Genomic DNA, 23,626 nt, shown 5'->3' on the forward strand with positions numbered 1-23,626 from the left:
ATGCATGTAATTTTCCCATTGGTTTTATATATAAGAGGCTTAAAGGTACAGAAGCAAGGAAGTTATTCTATACCTTTCTAATCAGTTGGTTGGATCTCATCTGAAGGAGTGTCCAATTCTTGGCATCACACTTTAGGAAGAATATTGCTGTTTGGTTTTTTTTGGTGTCTCTCTGGAGTCACGTTAATTTTCAAGTGTTAAAATGGGGTTATATTGGAAAAGAGTTTGAGAATAATACTTGGTCAAACGCTCCATGTCTTCAACCAGAGCCTCAATCAGTCAGCTGTCCATTGACAGACCCACTTCAGTGTGACAGCTAGAATGTATACACTTCTATTCAAGTGTAAACGAATCCTCAAATTGCCAGATAACAAAACGTTTATCACAGCATTTATCCTTCTTTGCCCCCTCCCCGGCAACGAAAGGGTAAATGATAAGAATCCCCTCTCTCCGCCTGGAAACAGGCACCAAGAAAGGCGAGCATGCGCTCAGTGCTCGCTGGTGGCGCGGACGCCATTGCCATGGAGAGTGTCAGCCAATCGGGTCAGCTGGCTGGCCAGGAACGAGCCTGTTTGTCACAAGTTGGGAGACAGCTTGTTGTCGGTGTGAGGAGAAGACGAGCTGTGTTGGGTTGTCTGAACCGAGGACAGCACACGGCCGCCAAAATGATGCCCACCATCCCGGTAAGACAGGCATGGGTGCATCCATACCTATGTTACTATAGGTGATTGTGTAACAATTATATTACATTCAGGAACAGATGTTATTACCTTCCAAGTATTGGTGTTAAAATGCTGCAAGCCGTTCACTGTCGGATGTTTGAATATTGGGGAGGATTGCGATACTCATCAGAAATTTTCAAAGTGTTTGCTGTAATTTTCAGAATCTGGCAACGCTGATCCTTTCAAGCATTGTTGCCTTTGTTAGAGCTCTGGATCGGAACTGAGCTCGGTTCAGATGTACAAAGAATCGATAGTGTAAAGGTCCTGGGAATCCAGGCTTTCGTTGCACGAATAGCATTTTGTAAAATAATAACATTTTTATGTAATACTTGCTGACAGCAGGTCGCTGTTAAGGTAATTAATTTTGTGTTTACTCCAGTTTCATTCTAGGCATCGCATGAATTCAATTTTTAATGCGGAAATCTGATACCCCGTGAAAAATAAAAGCAATTATTTCATATAACTTATTAATTTGGTAGCACCCGGTTTTTACCCATTCCCTAGTTAGTGTCCGAATCAAGTATTGTAACTGTGACTAGGACCTACGCCCAATGATTGTTCACATTTGCCTCAGAATAAGTATTTAAAGAAAAGACATTTGAAACGGCAGAACGCACATCCGAGTAGCTTTAGCTATTAGTGCATTGTCCAAATGAATAGAAGTCGATGCAATAAGAGATGGTTCAGGATAATAGAATTCACCAAGTAACCCACTTTCCTGAGAACAAGCATTGTCCAGCTGACAGGAGTGTAGCTCCATACTGCTGCTGTTTCTTACTTACCCTGATACAACTCGACATCAATGAGACCAACCATGAAATGCAAATAATGTAATACAGTATATTTGCCGATGAGTGTCTTTGTCTGATTAATACATGGCTTCTGCTTTAAACTATTCTCCACCATATCGGCTAAGGGCAGCAATAAGAAATAATATGCAACCAATACAAGTTTTTTTTGCAAACTACAGAACACAATGCTTGATGATCGTAATCTTTTGGCAGATATTATAGATCCAAATGTAATTAGTGGATTAACAGCTAGTTATGTATCATCTAAGCAAAAGGTTCATGGTGGTTTAAGGGCTTACCCATTTGTATGACACTTACATACCACTGGGTTGTGGGCAAGGGATTTGAAGATACTGTCTGCATTCTTTAATACAGAGCTGTGAGAATGGGATTTAAAAATAATTGTCTGAGTTTCTTTGACAAAAGTACCTACAGAACAGTCACTGATTTGCACTAAAGTTCATTAATTGTAGATGATAAGAGTGGGATTTTGGGATCCTTGTTTAATTGTTAACATTTTGAAAATGAATGACTTTTTAAACCCGTCCTCTTTTACAGAAAGAGAACTTGCTGGGCTATTGGCATGAGTTTCTTCTCTGTGCTTACTATTATCAGCTAGCTATTATCCTCCTGGCAGTATATCTTTGGAGTTTGTCATGAAGCAATAAAATATGCCTCGAGATGGAAGATTGGAAATGGCTTTGCCATGTGATACCCGAGTCATGATAGACTTCAATACTCACTGACACTGATGACTTACCATGTATTATTGATGAGACCCGGTAAACTGGGAGTAATCTCAACACCTACCAGCTCCAAATAATCTTCTAAACCAGTGCCTTAGTAGTAGGGTGGCCATGATCGCACAAACAGCAGGAATGTTACTAGTACTCTGTAATGGTAAATTTGTGTCGTCCTGATGGTTAAACTTCAATATGCTCTTGGAATATTCCCTCCAGTGAGAGATTGCAATCTGTGAGCATTTTGATTAAGAGCTTGATTTGAAGACAAGCATGGTGATGTTTTTCCATGTGTGTTAACCACTTAGCTGACAAAAACATAACTTCTAAATATGGGTGAATGATGTTATTCTTGATGTAGAGATGCCGGCGTTGGACTGGGGTGGGAACAGTAAGAAGTGTTACAACACCAGGTTAAAGTCCAACAGGTTTATTTGATGAAGGAGCTGCGCTCCGAAAGCTCGTGTTTCCAAATAAACCTGTTGGACTTTAACCTGGTGTTGCAACACTTCGTATGGTGTTATTCTTGAATTCCTTATATACTTATAACTCATTATATACTTATTACTCTTTTGGACTTCTAAAGAATTCAACGTGCAGGAGCAGATGCATATCTGTACACAGAGCTAAACAGCCCAACTATATAATTCTGCCCTTGATATTTGAAGGCATTACCATTGCTGAATCCCCCACCAGGGGTTAGCAGTAATCGGGAACTGAATTGGCTAGCCATATAAATACTGTGGCTACATGAGCAGATCTTGCTCACCTCCTGATTCCCCAAAGCCTGTCCAGCACCTACAAGGTACAAGTCAGGAGTGTGGTGGAATAATGTCCACTTGCCTGAGTGAGTGCAGCTCCAGCAACACCTAATAAGCTCAACACCATCCATGACAAAGCAACCTGCTTGATTGGTCACCCATCCACAAACATTCACTCCCTTCATCACAGATGCACAGTAGCAGCGGTGTGTACGACCTACAAAATGCGCTGCAGGAACTCACCAAACCTCCTTCATCGCACCTTCAAAACGCATGACTACTACCAGCTAGAAGCTCAAGAGCAGCAGACACATGGGAACACCACCACTTCGATGTTCTCCTCCAAAGTACTCACCATCCTGAGTCTGAAATGTGTCACTGTTCCATCACTGTGGGTGGGTCACAATTCTGAAACTTGGTCCCTAACAGCACTGTGGGTATACCTACGCTACATGGACTGCAATGGTTCAAGAAGGCAGCTCACCACCAGCTTCTCAAGGGCAGTTAGGAATGGACAATATATGTTGGCCTAGCCAGGGATGCCCACATCCCATGAACAAATAAAAAATAAAAATAATTTTACTGTTAACAGCACATTGAAAAAAATGTTGACAGTGCTGCTTTGCAGTACTTTTGTGCTCCAAGTGGCTTAGCTGAAATATGGAAAATACAATTTAATCTCACTCAAATATTTTAGAGAAATTATTCTGATTTCTGAAAATAAAACTTTTGATGCTATGTTCGAGTTGTTTTCTTGGCATCCATTTAATAAGTCTTACTACCGATCCAATATTCACCATCTCCTGGAACAAGATAGCATCATTTTAAAGCTCTGAGCAGCAAATTATGCTTCACATTTTTGTGATCCTAGACCAGACTCTATGGTTTTGCCGGGTTCAATTCCGGCATTCGGTCACTGTCTGTGTGTAGTTTGTACATTCTGCGTGGGTTTCCTCCAGGTGCTCCAATTTCCTCCCACAGTCCAAAGATGTACGGGTTAGATGGATTGGACATTTTTGTGATCCTAGATCAGACCAGACTAGATTCTATGATTCAGACTGCCAGATCTTTTGATAGGATCCAGTTAAGGAACACATTAAAAACATTTTTTTAAAAAATGTAGATAAGGTTTGAGATTCAAGACACTTGATCAGGGTGGCATGGTGGCACAGTGCTGCCTCACAGTGCCAGGGACCCGGGTTCAATTCAGGTTTCAAACAATCAAAAAATAAACTTAACCAGGTCAGAAAGATAAAACAATTGACAATATGGATCATGTACTCTAACATTCAGATTAGATGGATTGGCCATGTAAAATTGCCTTTTACTATCCACAAAGGTTAGGTGGGTTACAGGGATAGGGTGAGGGAGTGGGTTTAGGTAGAGTGCACTTTCAGAGAGGGTTGGTGCAGACTCGATGGGCCAAATGACCTCCTGCATTGCAGTGATTCAATTCTCTATATGTGAAAACACCTGAATTAACAAGACAACTATGGTTGAACACACTGTACTACACAATAAATGAAAAATGTGACCAAGGCAGAATCCATGGATATCTCAACAACCATGCAGACTCAGTAATGCTTATAAGTCAACCAATCTTGCTGAAATTCTGGGCTAGACCTAGCAGCCCTATTTGTCACAGGCGCATGATGGGGAAGTGCCAAGGGGGCTCTGGCAGAGGGGAGGAAACCTTCCACCATTTGGTGGCCGATGACTGATTGCAAGGGCGATGACTGATGCTTTAGCATTCATGATGGTTTAAACGCGCGGTGTATCTCACTCTCAAGAAGAAACTCCTCCACATGTGTAATGAGACAGGATTGATTCAGGATCTTATAGTTAGGGATCCTCTCGGAAGGAGCGATCACAATATGGTGGAATTTAAAATACAGATGGAGGGTGAGAAGATAAAATTGTTTTGTGCTTAAACAAAGGAGATTACAATGAGATGAGAGAAGAACTAGCTAAGGTAGACTGGGAGCAAAGACTTTATAGTGAAGCAGTTGAGGAACAGTGGAGAACCTTCCAAGTGATTTTTCACAGTGCTCAGCAAAGGTTTATACCAACAAAAAGGAAGGACGGTAAAAAGAGGGAAAATCGACCGTGGATATCTAAGGAAATAAGGGAGAGTATCAAATTGAAGGAAAAAACATACAAAGTAGCAAAGATCAGGGGAGACTAGAGGACTGGGAAACCTTTAGGGGGCAACAGAAAGCTACTAAAAAAGCTTTGAAGAAGAGTAAGATAGATTATGAGAGTAAACTTGCTCAGAATATAAAAACAGATAGTAAAAGTTTCTACAAATACATAAAACAAAAAAGAGTGACTAAGGTAAATATTGGTCCTTTAGAGGATGAGAAGGGAGATTTAATAATGGGAGATGAGGAAATGGCTGAGGAACTGAACAGGTTTTTTGGGTCGGTCTTCACAGTGGAAGACACAAATAACATGCCAGTGACTGATGGAAATGAGACTATGACAGGTGAGGACCATGAGAGGATTGTTATCACCAAGGAGGTAGTGATGGGCAAGCTAATGGGGCTAAAGGTAGACAAGTGTCCTGGACCTGATGGAATGCATCCCAGAGTGCTAAAAGAGATGGTTAGGGAAATTGCAAATGCACTAGTGATAATTTACCAAAATTCACTAGACTCTGGGGTGGTCCCGGCAGATTGGAAATTAGCAAACGTAACACCACTGTTTAAAAAAGGAGGTAGGCAGAAAGTGGGTAATTATAGGGCAGTTAGCTTAACTTCGGTAGTAGGGAAGATGCTGGAATCTATCATCAAGGAAGAAATAGCGAGGCATCTGGATGGAAATTGTCCCATTGGACAGACGCAGCATGGGTTCATAAAGGGCAGGTCGTGCCTAACTAATTTAGTGGAATTTTTTGAGGACATTAACAGTGCGGGAGATAACGGGGAGCCAATGGATGTGGTATATCTGGATTTCCAGAAAGCCTTTGACAAGATGCCACACAAAAGGTTGTTGCATAAGATAAAGATGCATGGCATTAAGGGGCAAGTAGTAGCATGGATAGCGGATTGGTTAATTAATAGAAAGCAAAGAGTGGGGATTAATGGGTGTTTCTCTGGTTGGCAATCAGTAGCTAGTGGTGTCCCTCAGGGATCAGTGTTGGGCCCACAACTGTTCACAATTTACATAGATGATTTGGAGTTGGGGGACCAAGGGCAATGTGTCCAAGTTTGCAGACGACACTAAAATAAGTGGTAAAGCAAAAAGTGCAGAGGATACTGGAAGTCTGCAGAGGGATTTGGATAGGCTAAGTGAATGGGCTAGGGTCTGGCAGATGGAATACAATGTTGACAAATGTGAGGTTATCCATTTTGGTAGGAATAACAGCAAAAGGGATTATTATTTAAATGATAAAATATTAAAACATGCTGCTGTGCAGAGAGACCTGGGTGTGCTAGTGCATGAGTCGCAAAAAGTTGGTTTTCAGGTGCAACAGGTGATTAAGAAGGCAAATGGAATGTTGTCCTTCATTGCTAGAGGGATGGAGTTTAAGACTAGGGAGGTTCTGCTGCAATTGTTTAAGGTGTTAGTGAGGCCACACCTGGAATATTGTGTTCAGTTTTGGTCTCCTTACTTGAGAAAAGACGTACTGGCACTGTGTGGGAGGGTGTGCAGAGGAGATTCACTAGGTTAATCCCAGAGCTGAAGGGGTTGGATTACGAGGAGAGGTTGAGTAGACTGGGACTGTACTTGTTGGAATTTAGAAGGATGAGGGGGGATCTTATAGAAACATATAAGATTATGAAGGGAATAGATAGGATAGATGCGGGCAGGTTGTTTCCACTGGCGGGTGAAAGCAGAACTAGGGGGCACAGCCTCAAAATAAGGGGAAGTAGATTTAGGACTGAGTTTAGGAGGAACTTCTTCACCCAAAGGGTTGTGAATCTATGGAATTCCTTGCCCAGTGAAGCAGTAGAGGCTCCTTCATTAAATGTTTTTAAGATAAAGATAGATAGCTTTTTGAAGAATAAAGGGATTCAGGGTTATGGTGTTCGGGCCGGAAAGTGGAGCTGAGTCCACAAAAGATCAGCCATGATCTCATTGAATGGTGGAGCAGGCTCGAGGGGCCAGATGGCCTACTCCTGCTCCTAGTTCTTATGTACTTATGTTCTTATGATGAAGTCTTCTTCAATGACCTGCACATCTTTGGAAAATAGTTCCACTTTAAACATGAGTTGCACTTTTTTCCTTGAGCTGGACATCTGGATATCTGGATGAGCATTTACACAATTTGGGCACCGTTTTGAAAGCATATGAATGTTTATGAGACTGTCGAGGTGGTCATGTTTTTAATTCTTGCACTTGAGCTTTTTTGGCAAGCTGTATCTGCAACCCTCAAGTCTAAGGGTGCATTTCTGTGTACCTAACATGACAAATTTGATTTGGACTGCCAAATCATGGTTAAATCATCCTTCATAAGGAGACATTCTCTAATTCGTGGAATTGAAGTGTTTTTTTATTAATTTGTCATGAATTAGTTCATGAGGTAGACAGACCAGGAGGTGTACCGGAGAAGGGAGTAAGCTGCGGAGTTGGCGAAGAGGAGAGTCGGGTTCAACCAGGTAAAGGCTGCCCTCTTCAAGAGGGGGTGAAGTTTGGGGTTTTGTTCCCTGCCCGCTTGTGGGTGACCCACCAGAAGCAGGAGTTTTATTTTGACTCACCCAGAGGAGGCGTTATGAGGGCCCATGGACTGTGAGGAGTGTGAGGAACTGAACTTTGGACAGGAGCTTTGTGTTTATGGTAGAATGACTGGGGTGGGTAGTTTGGGGTGGGTTTCAACAGGGGAGCAGTGATGGTGAGTGTGCCTTTTGTTCTTTGTTGGCTGGTGGATAGGGATGGAGGGGTTGGGGAGGTTAGACGCCTTGTTCGGGGCCCACCATGCTAGCTGGGTGGGCGAGTTAACGGAAGTGAAGTGGAGGGGTCGTCAGGAGGAAGGTGTGTGGGGGGGGAATGGGGATGGTTCTTTGTTTGGGGGTGGAGTGGAGGAGGAAGGAGGGTGGCTGACATGGGTGTGGTTGGTGTGGCCCAGTTGGGGGGAGAGATGGTGGTGGGCATCCGAGGGTGGGCCTGGAGGAATGCGTGACGTGAGCCGGGGGATGGCCAAAGAAGGGATATGGCAGATCGGCAAGGGGGGGCGGGGGGGGAGCCCCAAGCTCTGAGCCCCGAGCCCCGTCCAGGTTGGTTACGTGGAATGTGCGAGGGTTGAATGTGCCGGATAGACGGTCACATATGCTCGTGCATCTGAGGAGTCTGAAGGCGGACGAGGTGTTTTTACAGGAGACACACCTGAAGGTGGGGGATCAGACGAGGCTGAGGAAGGGATGGGTGGGCAGGTGTTCCACTCGGGGCTGGACATGAAGATGGGGGGAGTGCTGGGGGTCAATAAGTGGGTGGTGCTTGAGGTGGGGAGAATTGTGGCCAATCCAGGGGGTAGGTATATGGTGGTCAGTGGGAAGCTGGAGGGAATCTGGTGGTCCTGGTGAACGTTTATGGCCTGAAGTGAGATGATGTGGATTTTATGAGGTGGGTGTTGGGGAGGATTCCGGATGTAGATACGCATCGGTTGATTATGGTGGGTATTTTAATACGGTCCTGGACCCAGGCCTGGACTCGTCGAACCCAAATTCGGCGAGGTTGTCGGCAGCGGCTCGGGTCAAGGCACTGTTGGCGGGGGTGGCCGACTCAGGGTATTCGGCGATCACGGTCTCTCACCACGCGCCACATTGGGTGGATTTGCGGGTGGTTCAGGGAGAGGTCCAACAGCCGCAGTGCAGGCTGGATGTGGGCTGTTCGCAGATGACGGGTGTGAGTGGGTGAGGGCTGCCATACGGGGCAGATGACGGGTGTGAGTGGGTGAGGGCTGCCATACGGGGCAGATGACGGGTGTGTGAGTGGGTGAGGGCTGCCATACGGGGCAGATGACGGGTGTGAGTGGGTGAGGGCTGCCATACGGGGCAGATGACGGGTGTGAGTGGGTGAGGGCTGCCATACGGGGCTATGTGGAGGTGAACGACACGGGAGAGGTCACAGCCGCCAGGTTGTGTGAGGCATTCCAGGCTGTAGTTCGAGGGGAGGTTTCGATTCAGGTGCATAGGGAGAGAGTGGAGCGGGGGGAGGCTGGCCGAGGAGAACTTGAGGGTGGTTAGGACGTACTCGGTGACGCCGGATGAGGGATTGCTGAAGAAGAGACAGAGACTCCAGATGGAGTTTGGATTAGTGTCTACGGGGAAGGCAGTGGGGAAATTGCGGAGGGCCAGGTGCGCAGTTTACGAGCATGGGGAGAAGGCGAGTAGGATGCTGGCCCATCAGTTGAGGAAGCGGGCAGTGGCAAGGGAGATTGGTAAAGTGAGGGAATACATTTAAAGTACCTAATTCATTTTTTCCAATTAAGGGGCAATTTAGCGTGGCCAATCCGCCTAGGCGAGCCTGCACTTCTTTATAAATTAATAACCTTTATTGTCACAAGTGGGCTTACATTAACACAGCAATGAAGTTACTGTGAAAATCCCCTAGTCGCCACATTCCGGCACCCGTTCGGGTACACAGAGGGAGAATTCAGAATGTCCAATTCACCTAACAGCACGTCTTTCGGGTCTTGGGAGAGGAAACCGGAGCACCCGGAGGAAACCCACGCAGGCATGGGGAGAATGTGCAGACTCTACACAGACCGTGAACCAAGCCAGTAATTGAACTGGGACCCTGGAGCTGTGAAGCAACAGTGCTAACTAGTGTGCTACCATGCTGCTCACTTTTTGAGTTGTGGGGGCGAAACCCACACAAACACAGGGAGAATGTGCAAACATCACAGGGTCAGTGACCCAGAGCTGGAATCGAACCTGGGACCTCGGAGCCATGAGGCATCAGTGCTATCCACTGCGCCACCGTGCTGCCCTACGTCCACATGTTCTGGGCGTGTCCTAGACGAGGGTGTTCTGACGGGGATTCTCGGATGTTATGTCTGAGGTTCTGGGTGTGGGGCTGGCCCTAAGTTCAGGGTGGCGATATTTGGTGTGTCGGAAGATCCGTAGGTCCGGGGGGAGGAGTGGGGGAGGGAAAGAGGCTGATGTTTGGCATTTGCCTACCTGATAGCCCAAAGACGGATTTTGTTGTGTTGGCGAGATTTGGAAGGCAGGAGTGTGGGTGAGCGATCTGGCACAATTTCCGAGGTTGGAGAAGATTAAGTTCGCTCTGCAGGAGTCGGTAGAAGGGTTCACCCGGAGGTGGAAAACATTTATTGATTTATTCAAGGAGGATTCAGGGGTCAGCGTTGTGTGGTGGGAGGGGGGCAGAAGGGGCCTCTTTGGGGGGGGGGGAGGTAAGGGGGTTAAAATGGGGAAGGTGGGGTGTCAGGAGCGCTGGAGGGTTGTGGTTGTTTATTGGGTTGATGTGATGTTCTTCTGATATTCTGTATATTTATATTTTTGTTGGAAAGCCCAGAATAACATTTTAAAGAATATATATATTTGTGTGACCCTTGTGCTTAAATCAATGACTGTATTCACCTAAATAATAGGAAGTACATATCAAAACTAATACATTAGCTCTGAAGCACGTGAGCCATAGAAATGTGACTCCAGACCCACAGCAATGTGGTTGACTCTTAAATATCCTCTGAACTGGCCTAGCAAGCACTCAGCTGCTACAGAAAAGTCAATGCAATAAAACTGGATGGACCAGCTGCCATTAACTGAGGCACTGGAAACAATAATAAGTCCTCCTTACTAACATCTAGGGCTTGTGCTAAAATTGGGAGATTTGTTCCACAGACTAGTCAAACAACAGCCCTAACTTGGTCATACTCACTGAATCACACTTTGCAGTCAATGTCCCAGGCTCCACCCATCACCATGCGTGTACCATCACCAGCAGGTGGTGGTACAGTGGTATGCATTCAGGAGAGTGTTACTCTAGGAGTCCTCAACATTGGATATGTGGTAAACAACGTTATTGTATTATATGCATTGTGCTGTATCGTGCATGCCTGGGCTTGTCCAGGCTGGTTCCACCTGTGGCTCCTCCCCTCGGGCTTCTGTATAAAAGTGGCAACTCTCTGCCTCTGGACCCAGTTCGTTTAGAATACTGTTTAGTGTATTAAAGCTTCAGTTACGTTTATCACTCGTCGTGTATTATTGATGGTGTATCAGGATGGCACAGTGATTAGCACTGCTTCCTCACAGCGCCCGAGACCCGGGTTCAATTCTGGCCTTGGAATTGCACTTTCTCCCTGTGTCTGCATGGGTTTCCTCTGAGTTCTCCGCTTTCCTTCTGCAGTCCAAAAATGTGCAGGTTAACTGGATTGACCATGCTAAATTGCCCTTAGTGTCTGAAGATGTGTAGGTTAGGTGGGGTTACGTAGATAGGTCAGGTGAATGAGTCTAGATGGGGTGCTTTTTCAATGCATAGGTTCAGATTCGATGGCTAAATGGCCTCCTTCTGCACTGTATGCATTCAATAGTTCTACTAACACCAGAGGCAATGAAGTCTCATGGTCAAATATGAGCAAGGAAATCTCCTGCTAATTATAACCTTCTTCCCTCCATCAACTCAGTACTCCTCCTGACAAGGGATAAAAAAATTATATCGGAATTCATTTGAAACTATAGTTATCCATTTAGCACTGAAGGGGTTAAATACTTCTATATTGAGCTGTGTCACACAAGCTTTTAGCTGGAGTTGTGAGCTGTAAGGAAAACACTCCAAAGACACATCCTGCTGGTGCTGGGGACCCAGGAAAGGGAATCACAGATGGTCATTACCAAGGATGGCAATGAACAACGTGGGATCTCTTCATCATTTGTATTGGTCTCAGTTTGTCTGGGAAGAAAGACAATATAAGGAATTATTATTGCAGTGGGCATTTTTTCCTTGGGAAATGGATTATAAGTTAGAGGAGTCAGATAAGCAGGTGACTGACACCCATATTCTTGGCAGCACGGTTGCACAGTGGTTAGCTCTGTTGCTTCACAGCGCCAGGGTCCCAGGTTCGATTCATGGCTTGGGTCACTGTCAGTGCAGTTCTCCCAGTGTCGGTGTGGGTTTCCTCCGGGTGCTCCGGTTTCCTCCCACAAGTCCCGAAAGACGTGCTTGTTAGTTGAATTGGACATTCTGAATTCTCCCTCGTGTACCCGAACAGGGGCTGGAGTGTGGTGACTCAGGGATTTTCACAGTAACTTAATTGCAGTGTTAATGTAAGCCTACCTGTGACAGTAAAGATTATTATTATCTTGATAATGGGGAGCTGGTGATAAATATTAGGAGACAGCATCAGCGGGATTCTCCGACACCCTGCCAGGTCAGAGAACCCCCCGGTGGACGGCGCGAATCCTGCCCCGCCGCCCCGACGCCGGCTGCCGTAATAGCTGGTGCCGGTTTTTGGGTGGGGGCGGGGTTCACGCCACTTCGGTCGGAGGCCATTCGCAGCGGCCCCCCCGGCAATTCTCTGGGCCCCAATGGGCCGAACGGCCATCCGTTTCTGTCTTGTCCCGCATGCGTGGGTTATGCATGGTCCCACACGGCGGGACCTGGCATGTAAGTCGGCTGGGGCAGTCCTTGGGGGGTCGTGGGGGGATCCGACCCCGGTGGGGCCCCCACGGTGGCCTGGCCCGCGACCGGGGCCCACCAATCTGCGGGGGGGGGTGCCAGTGCCGTGGGGGCACTCCTTTCTTCTGCGCCAGCCCCTGTAGGGCTCCTCAATGGCCAGCACGGAGAAGAGAACCCCTCACGCATGCGCGGAACCTCGCCGGCGGTTCCGCGCATGCGTGAGATTGCGCTGGCCCTTCGCCGCTGGCTGGAGCACCACCAACCCCTCTGGCATTCACCTAGCCCCTGAAAGTGCAGAGAATTACGCACTTCCGTGGCAGTTGACGCCGCAGTGGTTGGCGTCGGTTTTCCCGCCGGCGTGGGGACTTAGTCCCTGGAAAGGGGAATCCCGCCCCATGTCTTTGCACTGATTGGATCTTATAATTAAGTAAACATCCACTTGTTGTAGTTGGTTAATTGTTCTCATATACTGTGCATGATGTAAACCTTATCGATAGTCATGATTGGACATAGATAACTAATAACAAATGAATGGTATATGCTAATTTCTTGTAAGTGAATCCCAAAATATAACTGTCTGTACAATTCTTGAATCTGTGCTCTCTGGCATGCCAGTTTGGAATGTCATTAGCCCAGTTACAGTTGTAATAAAGACCTTCTTCATAACACCAAAAGTCTTCATTTGGTCTCGTGATTGTGAGGATGAAGTACACTATAGTCGAATGTGGCATAATTCCCCCTCAACACCCTCGATCTGCCTTGACAACATTACAGCAGTAGTACTGATTAACATAGAACATACAGTGCAGAAGAAGGCCATTCGGCCCATTGAGTCTGCACCGACCCACTTAAGCCCTCACTTCCAACCTATCCCCGTAACCCAATAACCCCTCCTAACCTTTTTGGTCACTATGGGCAATTTATCATGGCCAATCCACCTAACCTGCACGTCTTTGGACTGTGGGAGGAAACCGGAGCACCCGGAGGAAACCCACGCAGACACGGGGAGAACGTGCAGATTCCGCACAGACAGTGACCCAGCGGAGAATTGAACCTGGGACCCTGGGGCTGTGAAGCCACAGTGCTAACCACTTGTGCTCAGTAGCACAAGTGCTGCCCTTGTGTTCCTTCCAGTACAACTACAACACTGGCATCTACCTGGAAATGTGAAAAATTGTCCAGGTATGTCCTTCTCACAAAATGCAGGACAAATCCAAGCAACCATTACCATTCTGTCAGTCTATCCTTGATCAAGTGATGAAAGCTGTTATCAAAAGTGCTATAAAGCGGCACTTACTCAACAATAGCTTGCTCAATGACGCTCAGTTTCGATTCTGCCAGGGCCCATTGACTCTTGATGTCATTACAGCCTTGGTCTGAACATGGGCAAAAGAGCAGAACTCAATAGGTGAGATGAGAGTGACTCCTCTTAAAATTAAGGCATCGAGCCACAGAAAACCTGGAGTCAACGGGAACCAGGAGGAAAACTCCCCGCTGGCTGGAGGCATTACTCGTGCAAAGGATGATGGTTGTGGCTGTTGGATGTCAGGCAACTCAGACTCTGGACACATCCAATCTGGCCATCAACTGCTCTCAATCAGCAGCAAAGTGATGGAAGGTGCCATCGACAGTGCTATCAAGTGGCACTTAGACAGCATTGACAGATTCATCACTGATGTTTGGTTTGGGTTCTGCCAGGATTACATGGCTGCTGACCTTATCCTTGGTCCAAACATGGACATTTGAGGTGAGAGCGACTGCCCTTGACATCATGGCATAATTTGATTGAGTGTGGTATCAGATAACCCAAGTAAAATTGGATTGGTTGGATTTGTTTATTTTCACGTGTACCGAGGTACAGTGAAAAGTATTTTTCTGTGAGCAGCTCAACAGATCATTAAGTACATGGGAAGAAAAGGGAAGAAAAAAAAACATAATAGGGCAACACAAGGTATACAATGTAACTACATAGGCACCGGCATCGGATGAAGCATACAGGGTGTAATGTTAATGAGGTCAGTCCATAAGAGGGTCATTTAGGAGTCTGGTAACAGCGGGGAAGAAGTTGTTTTTGAGTCTGTTCGTGCGTGTTCTCAGACTTCTGTATCTCCTGCCCGATGGAAGAAGTTGGAAGAGTGAGTAAGCTGGGTGGGAGGGATCTTTGATTATGCTGCCCGCTTTCCCCAGGCAGCGGGATGTAGATGGAGTTAATGGATGGGAGGCAGGTTCGTGTGATGGACTGGGCAGTGTTCACGACTCTCTGAAGTTTCTTGCGGTCCTGGGCCGAGCAGTTGCCATACCAGGCTGTGATGCAGCCAGATAGGATGCTTTCTATGGTGCATCTGTAAAAGTTGGTAAGGGTTAATGTGGACATGCCAAATTTCCTTAGTTTCCTGAGGAAGTATAGGTGCTGTTGTGCTTTCTTGGTGGTAGCGTCGACGTGGGTGGACCAGGACAAATTTTTTGAGATGTGCACTCCTAAGAATTTGAAACTGCTAACCATCTCCACCTCGGCCCCGTTGATGCTGACAGGGGTGTGTAAAGTACTGTGCTTCCTGAAGTCAACAACCAGCTCTTTAGTTTGCTGGCATTGAGGGATAGATTGTTGTCGCTGCACCACTCCACTAGGTTCTCAATCTCCCTCCTGTATTCGGACTCGTCGTTATTCGAGATCCGGCCCACTATGGTTGTATCGTCAGCAAACTTGCAGATGGAGTTGGAACCAAATTTTGCCACGCAGTCGTGTGTGTACAGGGAGTAGAGTAGGGGGCTAAGTACACAGCCTTGCGGGTCCCCGGTATTGAGGACTATTGTGGAGGAGGTGTTGTTGTTCATTCTTACTGATTGTGGTCTGTTGGTCAGAAAATCGAGGATCCAATTGCAGAGTGGGGAGCCAAATCCTAGGTTTTGGATCTTTGATGTGAGCTTGGCTGGGATTATGGTGTTGAAGGTGGAGCTGTAATCAATAAATAGGAGTCTGATGTAGGAGTCCTTGTTGTCGAGATGCTCTAGGGATGAGTGTAGGGCCAGGGAAATGGCGTCTGCTGTAGACCGGTTGCGACGGTATGCAAATTGCAGTGGATCAAGGCATTCTGGGAGTATGAAGGTGATGCGCTTCATGATCAACCTCTCGAAGCATTTCATTACGACTGAAGTCAGGGCCACCGGACGGTAGTCATTGAGGCACGTTTCCTGGTTCCTCTTTGGCACCGGTATGATGGTGGTCTTCTTGAAGCAGGTGGGGACCTCGGAGCGGAGTAGGGACAGGTTAAAGATGTCCATGAACACCTCTGCCACCTGGTCCGTGCAGGCTCTGAGTCAATGGGAATCAGGGGAAAACTCTCCACTAGCTGGATTCAAAGGAAGGTGGTCCTGGTTGTTGGAGGTTAATTCTCTCCCATTGGAAGAGCATGAGCATTGTTATGAAGCAGTAGAGGCTCATTCATTAAATGTTTTTAAGATAAAGATAGATAGTTTTTTGAAGAATAAAGGGATTAAGGATTATGGTGTTCGGGCTGGAAAGTGGAGCTGAGTCCACAAAAGATCAGCCATGATCTCAATGAATGGTGGAGCAGGCTCGAGGGGCCAGGTGGCCTACTCCTGCTCCTAGTTCTTATGTTCTTATGTTATATGTGATCCCTTTTGGTCTGAAGCCTGTGTGATTACTCTTCAGGGCCTACACTATTTGTGTAATTAGAACATAGAGCATAGAACATTACAGCGCAGTACAGGCCTTTCAGCCCTCGATATTGCGCCGACCTGTGAAACCACTCTAAAGCCCATCTACACTATTCCCTTGTCATCCATATGTTTATCCAATGACCATTTGAATGCCCTTAGTGTTGGCCAGTCCACTACTGTTGCAGACAGGGCATTCCACGCCCTTACTATTCTCTGAGTAAAGAACCTACCTCTGACATCTGTCCTATATCTATCTCCCCTCAATTTAAAGCTATGTCCCCTCGTGCTAGACATCACCATCCGAGGAAAAAGGCTCTCACTGTCCACCCTATCTAATCCTCTGATCATCTTGTATGCCTCAATTACGTCACCTCTTAACCTTCTTCTCTCTAACGAAAACAGCCTCAAGTCCCTCAGCCTTCCCTCATAATATCTTCCCTCAATACCAGGCAACATTCTGGTAAATCTCCTCTGCACCCTTTCCAATGCTTCCACATCCTTCCTATAATGCGGCGACCAGAATTGCAACAGTAATTGTTGTCAGAACTAGCCACTCGGAGTTTGTAAGCACAGCTTAGAAGTAATATATAGTGTGAGCTAACTGGAAGGAAGTGGTTCTTTCCTTTTTTTAGTTTTGGTTTTCCGCAACTTTCCCAAGGTGCTGTATAATTTTTGGTAAAAAGACATCCCAAGCTATTCCTGTTTTTTGTGAAACTTGGTGTTTTCCCCAGTTTCCGTCTTTCCCGCGAGACCAGTCCGTGTTTGAACGTCTGTTGCCTAGAACTGCTCATATTACACCTGACTAGATTGATGAGGGGCAGCTGGTGTAGGAGCTGATGGGGCCAGATGTTTTGGGGTTGATTAGGGATTGTTATAACCTCCACGAGGACCATGGGGAAGCAATCATTGACCGCCATATGAGACTCGTGGAATATGAGCTCCTAGTGAGGGGACGGAGGCCAATCACCTGGGGCTCGTTAGGAGCAAGATATAAAATCAGGCCCAACTCAGGGCCTGATCGAACAAATCCTCCCAGCTAGGGTTAAACTGGGAGTGCGATGCTGCATTAAGCAGAGTTGTGTAAATAAATTTGCCTTTGTTAACGACAGCTTCCTTATGAGTTATTATAGGGATGGAAGGTGGAGGAAGGTAGAGTCTAAAATGCTGCCCATCTGAATTTCCTTCAGCTACAGACCTTAGTGCGCTATGGGGAGCATGTATTATATATTCCATTTACATGGCTGTGTTAAGTGGAATAAAATGGTTGGGTTAAGCAGTGCTGGTGGCTTCAACTTAATACTTGCTATAATGAAAACTTTGCTCAGCAAGATCAATGAGGGTTTACACCTTGCAGACTTCCCCTTTATCATGTTGAAGATACTCAAATCTTTTTCATTTTACTTAATCTCATTTACACTTCGTCTGCTCTATGCCTCTATGTGCCTTCTGAAGTGCAGGGACCAGGAATGCCTGGTGCCCTCCAAGTGAGGTCAGTGCTTCATAACTCTATAGATTCACAGATATATACGATTGACCAGCGTTACCTTTTCCTTATCCAAACTACATGCAGATCTGCTTATTTTTTTTCACAATCAGTTTCTGCCATTGATTTGAACAATGTTTCATCTCTTGCACCGTTAATGTCTGACAGACTGAAAGTTAAACAACATTACAACAGGAAAGGAATAGCTATGGTTGAAAGTTCGACCTGTGAAGGATAAATGTGGTAAAGAAATTGAGGATGAAGGAAAATAATAGAACAAGTTATATTCCGGAAGTATTCAGTCAGGGAGAAGAGTGCTGATTTGCTATCAAGTATTTTTGAAAATGCTACAGATTTCTGAATTTAATATGGAGCAAGTAAATCTAGGTGCCTTGAAGACAATATCCTGTTGGCCAGGTACGATATTTCCTACAAAACATCTGGGACACTGATCCCAGCATGGAAGATCCTGTGTGTTTATTGATTATAATCCATTGTTGTGTCTTTTATTCCAATATTGATTTTACATTTTCATGAACCTTATTAGGACAGATACTGCAAGGTGTATCTATCATCTAGACTGGAGTGCAGCCTATATATAGGACTATGGCAAGTCTTTCTCAGATCTGTGCCAACAGCAAAATCTTACATTGACTGCTTGGCTGTCTCAACATTGAGAGTAATGAGTTTGCCTCGCTTCCAGATTCATAATAAAGGTCACAATGCGCTGAATCACTGCTCTTCATTTGTATGCTTGTTTAACCTTATCGTTCCAATATGTAGCTTTTGTATTTGTGAACATTATATTTTATCTGTCCATTTATAAAACCTAGTCAAGGGTATGAAGACCTAGTCTTACCTGCATCCTTTATCTCCAGTGGACTCTCATTTTGTGCTATTTACAACATTAATAAGCTCACTATTATATTTTGCATCTATCTGTTTTATATAAGCACAAAATAACAACCATCTTTGCCCCTACTCTGAACACAGAAATCATCTGAGTATTTTCCATCTGAATCCTCTGTTTTATTCTAATTTCTTATCCCATCCCATATACTAAACTGGATTGCAATGTTTTCATTAGCAGTGCTTTGTGTGAGACTTTGATTAGGCTTTACTAAAATCCAAATACAGCCTATCACAGGGAGATGTAGAACCAGGGAGACTCTGCAGACCTTTAACAATGATGGGCAGGACCTGAATTTTAATGTCCGGTTATCATTTCTGGCCAAAACCATTTTAGCCGGTAGGGGAAAGGGGGCAGGGTGAGATTCGCACAAATCATAAATCTGGTCATCCATTTTAAAATTAGTTGAGAGTTGAAACAGACCCTATTTTGGCTGTTGCAGGGCCTTACCCTACCGTGCTAGAACATAGAACATAGATCATTACAGCGCAGTACAGGCCCTTCGGCCCTCGATGTTGCGCCGACCTGTGAAACCACTTTAAAGCACATCTACACTATTCCCTTATCGTCCATATGTCTATCCAATGACCATTTGAATGCCCTCAGTGTTGGCGAGTCCAGTACTGTTGCAGGCAGGGCATTCCACGCCCTTACTACTCTGAGTAAAGAACCTACCTCTGACATCTGTCCTATATCTATCTCCCCTCAATTTAAAGCAATGTCCCCTCGTGCTAGACATCACCATCTGAGGAAAAAGGCTCTCACTGTCCACCCTATCTAATCCTCTGATCATCTTGTATGCCTCAATTAAGTCACCTGTTAACCTTCTTCTCTCTAACGAAAACAGCCTCAAGTCCCTCAGCCGTTCCTCATAAGATCTTCCCTCCATACCAGGCAACATTCTGGTAAATCTCCTCTGCACCCTTTCCAATGCTTCCACATCCTTCCTATAATGCGGCGACCAGAATTGCATGCAATACTCCAAATGCGGCCGCACCAGAGTTTTGTACAGCTGCAACATGACCTCATGGCTCCGAAACTCAATCCCTCTACCAATAGAAGCTAACACATCGTACGGCTTCTGAGCAACCCTCTCAACCTGGGTGGCAACTTTCAGGGATCTATGTACATGGACACCGAGATCTCTCTGCTCATCCACACTGCCAAGAATTTTACCATTAGCCCAGTACTCTGTCTTCCTGTTATTCCTTCCAAAATGAATCACCTCACACTTTTCAGCATTAAACTCCATTTGCCACCTCTCAGCCCAGCGCTGCAGCTTATCTATGTCGCTCTGTAACTTGTAACATCCTTCCCACTGTCCACAACTCCACCGACTTTAGTGTCATCTGCAAATTTACTCACCCATCCTTCTACGTCCTCCTCCAGGTCATTTATAAAAATGACAAACAGCAGTGGCCCCAAAACAGATCCTTGTGGTACACCAAAGAACAAAGAACAAAGAAATGTACAGCACAGGAACAGGCCCTTCGGCCCTCCAAGCCCGTGCTGCCTGACTAAACTACAATCTTCTACACTTCCTGGCTCCGTATCCTTCTATTCCCATCCTATTCATATATTTGTCAAGATGCCCCTTAAATGTCCCTATCGTCCCTGCTTCCACTACCTCCTCCGGTAGCGAGTTCCAGGTACCCACTACCCTCTGCGTAAAAAACTTGCCTCGTACATCTACTCTAAACCTTGCCCCTCTCACCTTAAACCTATGCCCCCTAGTAATTGACCCCTCTACCCTGGGGAAAAGCCTCTGACTATCCACTCTGTCTATGCCCCTCATAATTTTGTATACTTCTATCAGGTCGCCCCTCAACCTCCTTCGTTCCAGTGAGAACAAACCGAGTTTATTCAATCGCTCCTCATAGCTTATGCCCTCCATACCAGGCAACATTCTGGTAAATCTCTTCTGCACCCTCTCTAAAGCCTCCACATCCTTCTGGTAGTGTGGCGACCAGAATTGAACACTATACTCCAAGTGTGGCCTAACTAAGGTTCTATACAGCTGCAACATGATTTGCCAATTCTTATACTCAATGCCCCGGCCAATGAAGGCAAGCATGCCGTATGCCTTCTTCACTACCTTCTCCACCTGTGTTGCCCCTTTCAATGACCTGTGGACCTGTACTCCTAGATCTCTTTGACTTTCAATACTCTTGAGGGTTCTACCATTCACTGTATATTCCCTACCTGCATTAGACCTTCCAAAATGCATTACCTCACATTTGACCGGATTAAACTCCATCTGCCATCTCTCCGCCCAAGTCTCCAGACAATCTAAATCCTGCTGTATCCTCAGACAGTCCTCATCGCTATCCGCAATTCCACCAACCTTTGCGTCATCTGCAAACTTACTAATCAGACCAGTTACATTTTCCTCCAAATCATTTATATATACTACAAAGAGCAAAGGTCCCAGCACTGATCCCTGTGGAACACCATTGGTCACAGCCCTCCAATTAGAAAAGCATCCCTCCATTGCTACCCTCTGCCTTCTATGGCCTAGCCAGTTCTGTATCCACCTTGCCAGTTCACCCCTGATCCCGTGTGACTTCACCTTTTGTACTAGTCTACCATGAGGGACCTTGTCAAAGGCCTTACTGAAGTCCATATAGACAACATCTACTGCCCTACCTGCATCAATCATCTTAGTGACCTCCTCGAAAAACTCTATCAAGTTAGTGAGACATGACCTCCCCTTCACAAAACCGTGCTGCCTCTCACTAATACGTCCATTTGCTTCCAAATGGGAGTAGATCCTGTCTCAAAGAATTCTCTCCAGTAATTTCCCTACCACTGAAGTAAGGCTCACCGGCCTGTAGTTCCCGGGATTATCCTTGCTACCCTTCTTAAACAGAGGAACAACATTGGCTATTCTCCAGTCCTCCGGGACATCCCCTGAAGACAGCGAGGATCCAAAGATTTCTGTCAAGCCTCAGCAATTTCCTCTCCAGCCTCCTTCAGTATTCTGGGGTAGATCCCATCAGGCCCTGGGGACTTATCTACCTTAATATTTTTTCAGACACCCAACACCTCGTCTTTTTGGATCACAATGTGACCCAGGCTATCTACACCCCCTTCTCCAGACTCAACATTTACCAATTCCTTCTCTTTGGTGAATACTGATGCAAAGTATTCATTTAGTACCTCGCCCATTTCCTCTGGCTCCACACATAGATTCCTTTGCCTATCCTTCAGTGGGCCAACCCTTTCCCTGGCTACCCTCTTGCTTTTTATGTACGTGTAAAAAGCCTTGGGATTTTCCTTAACCCTATTTGCTAATGACTTTTCGTGACCCCTTCTAGCCCTCCTGACTCCTTGCTTAAGTTCCTTCCTACTTTCCTTATATGCCACACAGGCTTCGTCTGTTCCCAGCCTTTTAGCCCTGACAAATGCCTCCTTTTTCTTTTTGACGAGGCCTACAATATCACTCGTCATCCAAGGTTCCCGAAAATTGCCGTATTTATCTTTCTTCCTCACAGGAACATGCCGGTCCTGTATTCCTTTCAACTGACACTTGAAAGCCTCCCACATGTCAGATGTTGATTTGCCCTCAAACATCCGCCCCCAATCTATGTTCTTCAGTTCCCGCCTAATATTGTTATAATTAGCCTTCCCCCAATTTAGCACATTCATCCTCGGACCACTCTTATCCTTGTCCACCAGTACTTTAAAACTTACTGAATTGTGGTCACTGTTACCGAAATGCTCCCCTACTGAAACATCTACCACCTGGCCGGGCTCATTCCCCAATACCAGGTCCAGTACCGTCCCTTCCCTAGTTGGACTGTTTACATATTGTTTTAAGAAGCCCTCCTGGATGCTCCTTACAAACTCCGCCCCGTCTAAGCCCCTGGCACTAAGTGAGTCCCAGTCAATATTGGGGAAGTTGAAGTCTCCCATCACCACAACCCTGTTGTTTTTACTCTTTTCCAAAATCTGTCTCCTCTATCTCCCGCTGGCTGTTGGGAGGCCTGTAGTATACCCCCAACATTGTGACTGCACCCTTCTTATTCCTGATCTCTACCCATATAGCCTCACTGCCCTCTGAGGTGTCCTCTCGCAGTATAGCTGTGATATTCTCCCGAACAAGTAGCGCAACTCCACCTCCCCTTTTACATCCCCCTCTATCCCGCCTGAAACATCTAAATCCTGGAACGTTTAGCTGCCAATCCTGCCCTTCCCTCAACCAGGTCTCTGTAATGGCAACAACATCATAGTTCCAAGTAGTAATCCAAGCTCTAAGTTCATCTGCCGTCCCCGTAATGCTCCTTGCATTAAAACATATGCACTTCAGGCCACCAGACCCGCTGTGTTCAGCAACTTCTCCCCGTCTGCTCTGCCTCAGAGCCATACTGTCCCTATTCCCTAGTTCTCCCTCAATGCTCTCACCTTCTGACCTATTGCTCCCGTGCCCACCCCCCTGCCATACTAGTTTAAACCCTCCCGTGTGACACTAGCAAACCTCGCGGCCAGGATATTTATGCCTCTCCGGTTTAGATGCAACCCGTCCTTCTTATACAGGTCACACCTGCCCCGGAAGAGCTCCCAGTGGTCCAGATAATGGAAACCCTCCCTCCTACACCAGCTGTTTAGCCACGTGTTTATCTGCTCTATCTTCCTATTTCTAGCCTCACTGGCACGTGGCACAGGGAGTAATCCCGAGATTACAACCCTTGAGGTCCTGTCTTTTAACTTTCTGCCTAGCTCCCTGAACTCCTGCTGCAGGACCTCATGCCCCTTCCTGCCTATGTCGTTAGTACCAATATGTACAACGACCTCTGCCTGTTTGCCCTCCCCCTTCAGGATTCCCTCTACCCGTTCGGAGACATCCTGGACCCTGGCACCAGAGAGGCAACATACCATCCTGGAGTCTCTTTCACGTCCACAGAAGCGCCTATCTGTGCCCCTGACTATAGAGTCCCCTATTACTATTACTCTTCTGCG

General features: G+C 46.1%; 1 protein-coding gene across 2 annotated transcripts in view; it reads left to right on the forward strand.

Annotated features, from left to right (window-relative positions):
• Positions 1 to 487: 487 nt before the first annotated feature.
• Positions 488 to 23,626, forward strand: part of elovl2 (ELOVL fatty acid elongase 2) — a 252,698-nt gene continuing 229,559 nt past the window's right edge. Inside the window, exon 1 of one of the 2 annotated variants that reach the window (XM_072509548.1) lies at positions 488 to 683. In XM_072509548.1, coding sequence (XP_072365649.1) covers positions 522 to 683 — 162 coding nt within the window. In that variant the 5' untranslated portion in view covers positions 488 to 521. The remainder of the gene's footprint in view (positions 684 to 23,626) is intronic. The other variant, XM_072509549.1, reaches the window with a different exon arrangement.

This window comes from Scyliorhinus torazame, chromosome 6, assembly GCF_047496885.1.
Source record: "Scyliorhinus torazame isolate Kashiwa2021f chromosome 6, sScyTor2.1, whole genome shotgun sequence".
NCBI classification, from domain to species: Eukaryota; Metazoa; Chordata; class Chondrichthyes; order Carcharhiniformes; family Scyliorhinidae; genus Scyliorhinus; species Scyliorhinus torazame.